The sequence below is a fragment of the Rhinolophus sinicus genome, linkage group LG01, assembly GCF_036562045.2.
Source record: "Rhinolophus sinicus isolate RSC01 linkage group LG01, ASM3656204v1, whole genome shotgun sequence".
Classification (NCBI taxonomy): Eukaryota; Metazoa; Chordata; class Mammalia; order Chiroptera; family Rhinolophidae; genus Rhinolophus; species Rhinolophus sinicus.
The window spans coordinates 134,586,540-134,601,156 of record NC_133751.1 but is presented as its reverse complement, the minus strand read 5'-3'; the positions used below and the strand labels follow the sequence as shown (position 1 = coordinate 134,601,156).

Genomic DNA, 14,617 nt, shown 5'->3' with positions numbered 1-14,617 from the left:
TACTGACTGAATGTTAAGTGAGGAATAAGAAGAAATTTAGCTCTAAAAGCTAAATGGGAAAGGCAACAGAGAGAGAACAGATATAGGAAGAAAAACACATGGAAACAGTTTATGCTTTTCAAATGTTCTGAATAATATTTGGGAATAAAAGCTGTTCTTGCTATATCTGCTGCTTCCAGTAAGCCTGAAATATTTCTGCGCTGGTCTCTTCTACCATACTTGGGCTGTGGAGGAAGGAGTTCCCAGCCAGACTCTTTCATTCTTACCTAGTCAAGAATGTAGGAATTGCGGAAAGCTTGGACTCTGACTCATCTTCTAGAATGTTTTATGCTGAATGAAGTTTGCTTGTTGGGCAGCTGTCAAATGTAGGGGGTCAGGGGAAATGCGGAATTATGCTACTATAAACACTGAAAATGTTACAGAATTATGCAAACATCCTATGAATATAAAATTTGAATTTATATTTGAAATGAATTTACATAAAAAGTGTTAAAAAGTGATAGAAAATGTGAAGAAAATAAACATTGACAATGCAACCTCTAGAGATAAACCATGTTAACATTTTGGTCTAGTTCATTCCAAACATTTTTCTAGGCACACATTCATTTGTCTCACAAAACAGATCATATAATACATAGTATTCTGTCACCTCCCTTTTACTAAACAGTATTTCTTGACTATTTTTCTATGTCAAGAAATACCCTTCTACAATATTATTCTTAACGGTTGCATAGTGTGGCATCATATGTATGTGTCAAGTTATATTTCCTTATCATCCCTTTAAGTTATTTACAGCTGGTTGCTATTATAAACAATGCTGTTATGAATGTACTCTGAATGAATTTCTGTGCACCTCTTTATTTTACAGGGTAACTTTTTGAAATTAGAATTACTGGGGCAAAATTATATATATTTTAAGTCTTATTATGTACATTACCAAATTGCCCTCTAAAATATTATTTCAGTCTACATTCCTACCAGCAATGCATGAGAGCAGAAGAGTGTTTAGGGGGCCCCTAAGTCTACCAGTGTGGTTATAGAGAATGGAATATATTATGAAATGTGTGTTTAATCTTGACAGTTGTTGGCAGATCGGGCACTAAATATATTATTTTTAAGTCTCCCATCTTATATTTAATGCTTTATGCTAAAATCATAAATATGAGAGCTTCACATTAGATTTCTTAGAAAGAAATTTAAGACAGATTCACATACTCTGCGAAATGGGTTTATTAATAACATGGATGCTGGCATAAGCTCTATGGATGATACCTAAAAAGAGTTCCTCACGTGACAGAAAATACTGAGCTTTGCCACGGACATATCCATGCCTTGATACATGACTGTGGCTAAACACTTGTGCACATATTTAATGGTTTTTCTGAATGCTAGACAATTTCCCATTTTTCTAAAGAGAAAACTGAGAGCATTTTTCAGCTAAATTGACTATGTAAACTTTGTGGGACATAGAAGAAATAGTCAGTTGTCTACTTAAAATATGCAGCCTACTAATCTAGAAATAAATAATATTGTAAAGCACATAGCATGTAGAATGTTTTTGGAAGCATTGCTCTTTTCCCACCCTTACATTTCACCAAGCAGCTTTAATCCAACGTCCCTTCCCATGGAATCGTGACATCGGAATGTTGCCACCTTTTCAGGCACCTGGCATGTTTCCATCACCTGTCATCTGGAATTCAGTCTGAGCAGTTTGAGGTGCAAGACTTGTGAAACTGTATATGATGGCATCACTGGAAATCTTTTCCCCATCTGTAAAAACCCACTTACCACTAATGATCTCCAGTAACCATGATTACCTTTTTTAGTGATATTTAAAATACTTGTTTTCAACAACATCCAGCACTTTGAATTGTTAGGTCATGTCTCCCAAAATAACTACTAACTCAGTATTAAATTCCTTTGCTTCCATTTTTACCAATCCCATCCAGCGAATGACTACTAAAACCATCTAAAACTCTCATCAGTGCATGCTGTTTCAGGTTAAAGCAACATCCCTAAACAGTACTTTTTTCAAAATAAAGTAATTGAGAAAATACCTAGCATTATGAGAGACATCATGATGACTTTAGTATAAAATGTCTCCTTTTCTCAGGATAAGTTTGAGGACTAAAAAATCTCACCTTATATTTGTCCATATATTACAGTTTAAACAAAAAGAGGAGCTTCATAGAAATATCTTTTGTGTTCTTATGCAAAGTGACTATTGAATATGAAAGCTTTTGTCCACCCATAAAAATACCTAAAAAAACACAGTAGGACTGTAATGCATATATCTCATATAGAAACACTGGAAATATAGGTGCGTAAGGCCTACTGCTTTGAAAATACATTGGGATCTTTTAAGAACTACAGCTTCTACCCGATTAAACCTCCTCCCAACCCACATCTATTTTTACCTTCATACAAAACAAACAAACAAAAACCAGCAGGAAATATTTAGAATAGATATTCCCTTGGGGATCCATAACCAAAAATTTTGAAAGTCAAATGGAAAAATTCTTTAAACATGCATGGCTACATTTCCCTATAGTGTTACTCCCTCTGTAAGATATATTGTTTCCATTCTTTTCATTCAAGTATCTCCAAGCAAATCAGACTAAAAGAGCATATTACAGAAAAGTGGCAGCTATTTGATTAATACCGTTGGAGGTAGCATATGGCATAGTCTTTACTTTCAAATTCTTCTGAGCCTTTGTTCTTGCCCGCAGCAGTGGTGTATGTGAGAACTATCCAAAAACTTCCCCATGGTACATGTATGTAATCCGCATCATCTTAAAAAGGGAGGAGCACTTTTCCATTGCATTCTTTATTATTTGAAATAAAGCAAACAGAGGTATAGAGTTTAAAATAGTTACTGAATTCTAATTCTGTAAGAATTTACAATTTCTTGAGATTAGAAATGCCGCTTTAAAATGTTAATCAGAAGATGCATTTGTTTTAATTCTTGATACTGAAAATATTGACTGAATTGTGAATTAACACATTTAGGGTTGCAGATGTCATTTTTCATGAGATTTCCTGAATGATGTAATTTTCATATTTCATATAGCAGTTTGATCAATTTACAGATTTATTTTACATAATTAGTTGGTAAATGAGGAATTCAATTGCTGATATATAACTATTTCTCTGTAATATAGAAAATGAGTTAAAATTCTGAATTATAAATAAAAAACAAATATTTTTCAAGACATCTGGTCCACATCTGTCTAAAATAAGATAATTTAAAACAGTGTAATTAAATGCAAGAAATACTGGAATATTCACACCTTAAAATGTAAAAAAATAACTCATTCCATTTTAATGTGATTTCTTAAATTGGTGAATTTTTAAAAATTTTAATGTCCTTTAGCATCTCATTCTGTCATTACAAAGAAGACTGACAAGCTAAATAAACAAAAATAATCCATGTTTTTCAAAGCGTCTACTAAATGAATTATCTGTATTACTATTATTCTTTTATATGTCGACTAACCTCCACTCCTAAGTTAATACTCAGTGGACTTAGACTCAGGCCTACCCCTTCTTGATGTAGTTATAATTCTCCATTCAAGTATTTTACATAAGAGATTAGTGAGAGAGTCTGTGATCTCACTCCCTAAGTTGTGTGTTCCTTGTGGACACAAAGGGTCTCCGTAAATGTGAGAGGAAGGTATTCACACTCGTGGAAATGAAAAAGCATCTTTGGTATAGTCTCATGATTAACAGAGAATCATCCCATGAAGACTGGTCTTTTCTTTTGTTAAAAACCTGTGTTAAGTGAAAAATTAACCATATTAGGAAAAAGGAAAATACACTAGACTTTCTATACTCTAACCAGAAAAAAACTGTAAAAAACATGATAGATTTCTCCTTTAGTATTTTTGGCTGCAGAGCCTTAAGACTTCGATAGGACTGGATTTTGATTCCTGACAGAGAAATTGTATTTATGAAGAAAGGAACAACTCAGTGCTGATGCTACAATGGAAGGTGATAGGGGGAATCTCTGCTTGCATGTCTGTGGCTCTCCTAACTAAAATAGACCATGAAAGGAATTGATGCTGTAAAAAGTGGAAACACTTCTCCTAATGCATGCTGTAAAGTATCACAAGTTATATTTTTTGTGTTTATTTCCAGGGAACATGATAAAGATCCAGAGAGTTTTTTTAAGGTATTAATGCATCTTAAGGACTTAGGACTCAATTTCCATGTATCTGTCCTTGGAGAAACCTTCACAGATGTCCCAGGTATCTATTTTGAATTTTCTAATGTGTATTTTTATAGATGATTTAAGCTCTACAACTTAAGTATTAATTTCCATGTTTTCCTTTGTTCGAATAATCAAGATGAGCACTGTTAACCAAAACATTATACAATAGCATTAAAGTGGGATTCAATTAAAAAAATACTTCAGTAAGCATTCTTTGACTTAAGTTGAGAACGTGAAGTCATCTCTTTTATCAAATATACTTTATATGGTGCATCTTGATGTAAATAAAATATATTGCTTTAGACATCTTAACACTTAAGGAAAGTGGGAATTTGTAATTGGATATATACAACCTCTCACCTCTGGGGTCACTGGCTTGAATCCTACCCACACTGGTAATGGCTGAAATGCATTACCATCTGTTAGGTGGCCTGTGTAAAGCATTTTGGCGTCAAACTTGTAACATGGAGTAAACCACAGCCCGTATCATAGTTATCATTGGTCCATCCCTTTTTAATGAACTTGAGAAAACTAGCAAAAATCCTAAGCACTTAAGTGTTCATATTTTTTAAGCTTTGGGTGTTCAGCATTTTGTTTTTAACTTCAAATACACAGACAGCAAAAGTTCAGAAATGACCTCTGCTATCGTGCATTATGACTTTTAAAGACCACTTAAAATTTACCCTCACTTAGCAAGTACTTCTTGATTCTGGTTCAATGCTAAGAACTACACCCAGCCTGTGCCCCAGTAGCCTCAGCTGATATGGTTCATCTTCTGCTCTGAGCGCTTATGGATACCAACCTTTCTTCATTTCCTCTAAGGTTCCAGGCAGGTTCCTTAGATCTTTGGACATTGGCCTGTTTGTTTCTCTTTTATCCTTTTCTTCTTAGCTCAGGGGCATTTTCTTTCAGTATGTTCTCACATCACCCTATACTTTCATTCCGTGGTGCTTACCTCAGTTTCTAATCATGTGTACTTTTTTTTATCTCATCCCCCCGCCCTCTCAAACACACATGCACACACACACTAGAATGTTGGTGCTTTGAGAACCGGGATTATATCTATCTTATTCATCACTGTGCCCCAAAGCCACGTGCAGTGCCTGCCTGACACAGTGCTGGAACTCAATGAATATTGTATGGTAAGGATAAGGTAAACTCCCTGCCTTCAAGCAATTTATAGTTTCGTTGAGGAGGGAACATGTGTACATAAGCACAGGAAACAGAGAATGAAACATAAGATAATATAGTTATATATTAGTACTGACATATGTGGCTTAGAGTGGAGCGTTTACTGAAGACTTAGCACTTGCATAGCCAAAGGATTAGGATATTCCCACAGCGGAAACATGGCCAAAGCATATAGAAGCAAATATTTTAGACATTGTCTTTTAAATGAGAGAACAATTTCAGTAATTAGTGCTATGAGATCACTAATGTAAGCAGAATAGGAGATTCTGCCCACAGACCTGAATAAATAAGTAACAGGTACCATACATAGGTCGGGTAGGACCAAAGTATGGAGGAGCTTGGTAGCCAAAGTAGATTAGGTAAAGCTAAAAAATAAGGAGCCTAGATCTTGGACAGGGAAGAAATATGATAAGACTTGTACTTTAGGAAGGTTTATCTTGCAATGATTTGGAGGCAGAATCTCAGTAAGACTATAGTGGGGACCCAAGTGTGGTCTGTGAGGTAGCGGCTGAAAGATTAGTGACAGGGCTCTGTGAGAGAGAGATCTCAGGGAAACACAGAAAAGAATTTGGTAGATCGATGGCTATAGAGAAAGAAGGAAGGCAAAAATCGGCTCATTTGCAAAGCTGCTGAGTTCAGTTTTGTTTGTGCCAGTTTTGAGGTGTTAATCCATGGACTGAGAAGAGTGGCTGGAGGGTAGCCCTTAGCAGAGGTTCCTTAGCCAGTGTAACTGTTGGGTAGTGTTAGGACACCACTGCAAAGAATACCAGGATTTTACTCAAAGGGTCGGCCATGTTTTTGAGTTCATAGTCTCCCTCCCACATAGCATTAACATTGAGCTATTTAGTGCATGTGGAGTGGGGAGCAGTTAGGAACCCAAGTACGGAATGCCTAGGAATTACAGGCCCAATCTTATTACTCACTTTGGCTTCACTTCAACACATACTTTTACTGAGTACTATGGAAGGGGGATTCCACAGTGAACAGGACTCAGTCTCCACCTTCAGGGAGCTCTGCCATGGGGAGACATTTAAATATAATTAACAGGTACCTAGGATGCTGTGAAATAATTACGGAATATGGGGGAAGCCCATAGGAAGGGGCATCATATTATCAACGTACATGCTTCTGTTACTTCCCAGTCTCGCCAGGGCTTCTTTCTGCTTTAGCATCTGGTCCATCTCTGTCATTGCAAATGTGGATTGACTCTTCTGTTATGGCTACAATACCTCATCTTGCACATAGGAGAAGCCCAAGTTGTAGAATGGTGATTGAGCCTGATAACTTTCCAGGTTATGCTCCTAGAAAGCCACTTTGCCAGTCTTTACTCCAGAGGTTTCCTAGCAGGCCATTCTGTGTAACTTCAGCCATTCTTATCCCCATTCTGGTTTATTTAACTAACACTGTATGCCAGGCATTGTTCTAAGCCTTGTTCTAAGCGTTGCTCTCCATTATTCTCAGGTGAGGAAATTGAGACATAGAGATATTAAATAAGGTTACACAGCTAGGTAGTGCTTCAACCACTATTGTAGAATAATGCAATTTACATGCCATATCAGGTATATGGAAATCTACCTTGAAACAATTTCCAAATACTAGAGAGTTAGTGAATGAGAATAGAAAACCCTAAGACTTAAGGAAGTTCTAAGTAGTTTTATATTACATTTCCTGTTTTAATATAGGTCACCGTGATTTAACATAAACCTATTTTTCAATATTTTTCTCGTCTTTCAGCCCTTACGAATCAGTCAGAATTAGCTAAGTTATGCTAAGCTAACAGATGACCTTAAAATCTCAGTGGCTTAAAACATGGAAGATTTGGGCCGGCCCGGTGGCTCAGGTGGTTGGAGCTCCATGCTCCTAACGCCGAGGGCTGCTGGTTCGATTCCCACATGGGCAAGTGGGCTCTCAACCACAAGGTTGCCGGTTCCATTCTTCAACTCCCACAAAGGATGGTGGGCTCTGCCCCCTGCAACTAAGATTGAACACGGCACCTTCAGTTGAGCTGCCGCTGAGCTCCCAGATGGCTCAGTTGGTTGGAGCACGTTCTCTCAACCACAAGGTTGCCGGTTCGACTCCGGACGCAAGTGATGGTGGGCTGTGCCCCCTGCAACTAACAGCAGCAACTGGACCCGGAGCTGAGCTGGGCCCTCCACAACTCAGATTGAAGGGACAACAACTTGACTTGGAAAAAATCCTGGAAGTACGCACTGTTCCCCCAGTGAAGTCCCATTCCCCTTCCCAAATGGAATCTTAAAAAAAAAAAAAAAAAACACGGAAGATTTATTTCTCATTCATGCTATATGTTTATTGCATGGTTACTCAGGGACCCAAGCTTACAGAGACACCTCAGCTAGTACCATCTCAAACATTGCCAGTTACCATGCCAGATGAAAGAAAAAGCTAGGAGGTTCTCCGCCTATCAATTCAGTGCTCTGGCCTAAAAGTAGCATGGGGTTCCACTAAACTCATTGGCCAGAACTTGTTGCAAGGTGCTGTCCAACCATAAGGGGGGCCAGAAAATGCAACCCTGCTTTGAGCCCAGAATTTAGTGGAGCAGAAATATTTGGGGAACTGTACGATTGACCACCATAGCTCTTTAATATGCATCATGGATCTGCAGGTCATTAGAGAAAAAAACCAAGCCTATGCAAAATGTCTGAGACAGTCTATCCTGGTTGACTAAAGAACTCTTAACAAATATTAAAGTATGGCCTGCAGTCTTCTTGCTAGAGACAACCAAGCTGATGTCTGTCTGAAGACATATCTAGCAACCATGTCCCATAAGGAAGAGCAGACATGAAGTTAAGTTGGTTTCTGTGAGAATGGAGTTAATTATCACTTACAGGTGAACTGGCATTTTGGAAAGTTTATAGTGTCAATCAGAAGTGGTTTTGCCCTCCACCCCAAGGGAACATTTGGCAATATCGAGAGACATTTTGGTTGTTATAATTTTGGGGGGGAGGGTGCTACTGGCACCTCATGGGTAGAGGACAGGGATACTGGTAAACATCCTACAATACACAGGACAGCCCTTCACAACAAAGAAATGTACAACATAAAATGTCCATAGTGCCAAGAATGAGGAATTTTGATTAATGGAAATTGAAGTCAAAAGATCAGGTTTGGGACAGGATCCTTTAGCTTTCTAGGTTAACCTCAGTCAATCCATGTGTACAATACAAAGGAGGAAATGGGGAAGAGGAATACCAGTAAGAAAACTACCTGCCTTGTCCACTTCAGTGAGTTATAATGAAGATTTCTGCACAATTGGATAATTTGGGGCAAAGTGCTTTCTAAACTACTATGCAGATTTTATTATAAGACTCGTGTACTTCACTCAGAGTTTGCATATGGACTGAGTCTTGAATGTGTTTTGGATCCAAAGAGGACATTAATAATGCTGAACCTTAAAAGTTCATTCTCGCCATTATTTTAATTACTTTTAATCTGGAAAATTGGAAGGTCATTCTGCTACATAAAGTATCCTCAGACTCCATGTTACAAATGAGCCAAAAAGCTGAGATGCTCCTCAATGCAAATATTTTAGTTTTGGCCAGTTTTCACAACAGGGTCACATTGTTAGCCCTTGAGATGGTTCTTTAAAAAAAAAAAAGCAAATGCTTAAGATATCAAATCAATGGAATGTGTTTGTATACTTAATAATTTCCCACAAATGATAATTCTAAACAAAATATTTTTTTCTATAAAGAGCCAAAAACCTTACATCAGGATTCTTTCCTACTGCAGACATGGTGGGAGAAGCAGTTTTCGCTTTAGGCATTGGGGTGGGGGTGGGGAGGTGGGGACAGAAAGGTTGCAAGGGAAGTAAAAGCCTGAACTACAGTTTTGGCAGATAGAACTCTTTCTGATTCACCTTTAATTTGAGGTTAAGAACAGTATGTGGAGGGCTTCTGGTTAGTATCTGGCGTGACAATGGTTATTACTGTGATCTTGGCATATTCCTGATCCTTAGCTCTGGAGTCAAATGTTGGATAATTATATAACATTTTCCTTTCCTCCCATCTCCCTTTTCACTCAGCTCCCAGCTACAATCTCATTTTCAGCAGAGCAGCTACACTAAGGAAAAAATAATGGAAAGGTTCTAGGAACCCAAAGAACTTATATCACATTAACATAAAAGTATACATTTTTGCTACAAGGGGAGCCCAGCAGAAGGAAAGCCATTAATATATTGATCAATGTTGAATCATAAGATGGTTATATATGAGATGAAATAAGTAAGATTGAATAAACTCATTCTCTCTAAACCATCCCATTCCCCAAACCTATTCCTTATCTTTTAATTTTTTTCTTAATGTTATTGCTATCTACTCATTCCCCTTACATAGTAGTATTTCCTGAGCCCTTTTTATGGTCTGGCACCATATTGTGGATACCAATAAGAGAAGACTATGGTTCCTCCCCTCTAGAATGTTCCTCTCTGGGAAGCAAAAAATGGTTTTATAATTACATTTCATTATACCATACATACCCTTGTTTATATTGTAACAATTTCATTAATTTTGAATACATTATTTCATAACCCTTACTATAATCTAGTTACTAAATAATCCAACAAGTATTAACATCACCATTGTATAGCTGAGGAAAATGATTTATATGGGTTCCATTTAAGTAGCATGGACTTGAAGTAGTTTGTCAGTAAACAAAGCCACCTTCACATTATTCTTAGAAATAGACATATAGTCACTTCTCCAAGAATATGATTGGTGAAGTCAGTTTCCCAAGAATCTGATTTAAATCTGAAGTCTTCTGTCTCCCAGTCCTTTGCTGTAGAAAACAACAAAATATAATGGCAAATTAAGGAAGATTTGAATAAATGTAGACATACTTGCTCCTGACAGCAAAGAATAAATACTATAATAGAAATGACAATATCTCTTAAGATAATTTATAAATTTAACAAGATTCCAATTAAGATGCCAGAATATATGGTGATGGAAGGAGAACTGACTCTGGGTGGTGAACACACAATGTGATATATATGATGTATTACAGAACTGTACACTTGAGACCCATGTAATTTTACTAACCATTGTCACCCCAATAAATTTTAATTTAAAAAAAAAGATGCCAGAATATTACTTTATGTATCTGCACGAGTAGTTCTAAAATTCATGCAAAATAAATAAATGGAAGAATATCAAACAAATCACTCACAAAAGAAGAATGAAGAAAAACATGCCCTACAGATTCAAAACATGTATAAAGTGATAACTTTTAAAAGAGTATTTTACAGATTCAAAAACATGAAAGTGGAAAAATGGACAAGAAGAGAATTCAGAAATAAATCCAACTTGTGTATAAATTTAACATCCAACAAACTTAGGATAACCGAATTTAATATACTTATTATCCCAGCTCTAAAATATAATATGTCTTAATGAAAACAAGACACAGAGTAAAATAAATAACTTCTATGCAATAAACAAAACAAAAAATTCATGTAGGAAATTAAGAATAGATTTTAAATATATATTACAGACAAAGGCTTGCAGAACATCAGCATATTATAAGTACAACAACTTACTGAACTCTTGCTCTGTGCCAAGCACCAAAGTAGGCCTTTTACTCTGCTATCTCATTTTATATCACAACTGTCTTCCCAGTAAGTACAATTGCTATCTTCTATGTATGGACAAAGACACTAAGGCTTAAGTTAAATAACTTGCCCAAGGTCCCACAGCTAATAAACAACAGAGGTGGTGATACCTGAAGAAATAAATACTAAGTCAAATTTTAGGGGGGAAAAATCTTTAATTTTGCCGGTAATGAAACAAGTGCAAATACAAAGAATGTATGAGAGAGCAGTTGCATTGACCAAAGCAATGCAAGTAAAGGCATATCCTAAGACTGCCTATAAGGAAACATCTGCCTGTGCGGTGACAGCAATGTAAATTATTTTTGCTGAACCATGTAAGTTACTATATCTTTTGTTTGACTTAAGAATTTTACATCAGAGAATGAATCCCATGGAGATAACTTCCATGCTTCGTTCTCATTTCTGTTGCCTCCTTCCCAGTTGTTGCCCTTATCTTCTGGGACCTTCAATCCTACAAAGGCTTCAGATCAGTCTCCAGGCCTCTGGACATTTTGATATTCAATTCATCCACTTACTGTTATCAGGTCATCCAAGAAGAGAATTGCAATAGTATAACAATAGTAATAGGAATGGGCCTCACAGGTTTTCTGCAGGATGAACTTAAATTTCCTTTATAGCAAATGAGGTTCTTCAAACTCCGACCCCCACCTAATCCCTCATGATTTCCAGTTTTCTCTGCCATTTCCTGAATACTTCTGTGCATTTACCTACATTCATGTCTTGTGTGATTTGTTGCTTAACTTCTTCTCCTCGCTCTACATAGCCACATGCATACCCTTTCTCCTCCTGGAGAATCCCAGCTGCAGAGGTGCGTCTTGTCCTGTCATCCGCTGCCACCCCCCACCCTCTCTCCTCCCCAACCCCATGCGCGTGCTCACGCGTGCACACACACACACACACACACACACACACACACACACACTTTCCCTTCCCTTCTTAATTGCTCACAGCACCCAGATTCATTCCATCAGTTAAAAAGCACATATCCCTCTGCACTGTGGTCAGTTGCCACTTGGCTGCCAGAAGGGGCCGTGGTGTAACTGAACGGAAGGCGCTTTGTGGGTAAAGAGGGCAGCTGCTTACACAGAAATCCTCCACAGGGCGAAGTAAGCGTTACTCCCAGTTAGCGGGGCAAGCTCCGCTGGCGCGGATCTCATGGGTGCCCCTGACAAGGGCGATGTTCCCATTCAAAACCTGAGACGATCTCGTTTCCTTTCTCAGGAAAGGTTTATTAATTCTGCCGCTGCCCTTCCCTCCCAAACGCTCATGAGACTCACCAGACACAAGGTACTAGTAACAGCTGACTCCCATTCCTCAGTGTGTCCTGTGAGAATCCGTCTTTTTCCCCTGATCACTCCCAGCAGCCCAACGGGGAGTGAATATGTGGATTCCACTAGTGAACTTCTCCAGCTAGATCTCTACTCGCCTAAATTGTCATATTTGTGAAATAGAAACCATCCCAGATATGTGGTGTGATGGAATGAACACTATCCTGGAATTTAGAAGGCTCGGGGTCTAGTTACAGCTCTGCCACCTAGCCATGTCACCGCTTTTAGCCTTAGCCTAATCATTCATAAAGTCATCCAAAAGAGGTGAGCACTAGAAAGGAACTTGGCGATTAGGTTCTTTTAAAATGGGGTGTATATCCCCATTCCAGAGGGATTTCACAGAGTGACACTTACTGAAATTTGGATTGTGAAAATAATAAGTGTAAAATCACGCACTTTTAAAACCTATTTTATTCCTCACCGTTCTGATATCTATGTGCACTCCTAATCGCAGCCCCCACCCTCAGGCAACTGAGAACCATTCATCTAGGCCAGTCCCAATTCTTCCAGCCACCCTCAGGAGCGGACTAAAGTTGCCTACTGTTGCATCCTGTAAGCCTGCGATAACTTAAACTTCCTAAAGATGAACTCCATATATCTTACCTTCTGCTCTCCTGCCATTATCAAATTATGTACAGCCTCAGTGGCCTGGATTTCTTAGTTTGCTTTATGCTGTCTTCCTAGCCTTACTTCAGTCCTTCTCCACGAGTATCCTGGGCTGTAGCCTAAATTACTCAGTGTTCCCTGAAGACAGTTCACATGTCACTACCCTTTCTCCACCTCTACCCATCAAAGCTCAACTCATCTTCCAAGTCTCCTCTCAACCACTTTCCCTGACCTCTGAAACAGAGATGATACCTCTCTTCTTTGAATCCCTGAGATTTTGTTTCTACTTAGCTATGTAGTTGCCATACTTCAATAACTATTTCTTGAGGATGACAATTGTAGAAGTTTCTTGAGGATGGCAATTGTAGAAGTTTCTTGAGGATGGCAATTGTATCTTACACAGTTTTATATGACCCAAAGATCCTAAGGCAGCAATATTTTCAAACTTTCAATCATGATCCTCACCAAGATAGATATTAACATTATCACCTACTATACCCATGTGTAGGCATATTTATAACTGAAATAAAGCATTCATTACATTATATATATTCTTATTATATCTGATACACTCTGATGCCTTCTTTTTTTATTTGTTCTATTTCATTTCTTTTAATACTGTTTTAAATTGATTTTACAACCCTTAGTCACACTTGTAAACAACACCATAATGTAGCACATTGCACACAGTAGGTGTACTGTTGTATATGTTTTATTGAATTGACTGGCCTTTTGCCAAAATAATTGTAGAAATATTACTGACCTGTAAATATATTTAGTCAATCCATTTTGATTTGTTTATTTAGATTTTAATTTCACAAAAAATCTTTTACATTCTCAAAGCGATGCTGTTTTGTTTTCAGTTTTAGATGAGCAAACTGACCTGAAAAAGCAAATTCAGTTCCTTTTTATCTATTTTTAACATAAAAAGATGAAGAAACGTAGTTGTACAATAATTATTCCTTAAAGGTGTAAAGCTCCTAAAACGTATGTGTTTGACATCCCATAATAGTTACTGTTAACTGAATGCAGAGTGTTGCTAGGTATTGTGCTAGGTGCTTTATGTACTGTCTCTCATCCTGTGACAACCCAACAGAATAAGGTATCATCATCTCCACTTGATCTATCAGAGTGCCAAATCAAACTGTAGTATTTCACTTTATTCATTCAACATTCTTAGCACTAAAGTCATGCGTTCTGATTTGGTTTTGTTTCCTGACAAGGTTTTATTTCCCATAAAGTTCTCTGAAATTTAGCAAGTTTTGTTGTTGTTGTTGTTGTTTTTCACAGAATGTTTTAACCATGTTTGGTGCTTATGAAAAATGTCAGACTGATGGTGTTGAGAATGAAAGTTGTACCAACTGGCAAGTCAGTTTCTTGATGTTCCTTTTACAAACTTCATTAATTGAAAAATATAACAGAAAATAATGTTGATTTTATTATACCTTAAAAGGGACATTGATTCTGGAAAAGCAAAGCTTTTAGGGGCTAGTTAGGTACTAAAGCCACAGTTGCTGTTCAATAATTACTTATTGATTGATGAAACTAGTAAAGGGATAGTAACACTAAACTTTTCATTTAGATGAGAAAACTACTATTTAAAAAACAACAACAGAATATTACCTTTATTATTCACAGAGCCTCCATCCACTGCGC

The 14,617-nt window shown here is 37.4% G+C and overlaps 1 protein-coding gene across 12 annotated transcripts in view; it reads left to right on the top strand.

Annotated features, from left to right (window-relative positions):
• GTDC1 (glycosyltransferase like domain containing 1) overlaps nt 1-14,617 on the top strand; it is a 361,227-nt gene that overhangs the window by 333,343 nt on the left and 13,267 nt on the right. For all 12 annotated transcript variants that reach the window (XM_074335850.1, XM_074335867.1, XM_074335834.1 and 9 more), the window contains one exon: nt 4,138-4,247. In XM_074335850.1, coding sequence (XP_074191951.1) covers nt 4,138-4,247 — 110 coding nt within the window. The remainder of the gene's footprint in view (nt 1-4,137; nt 4,248-14,617) is intronic.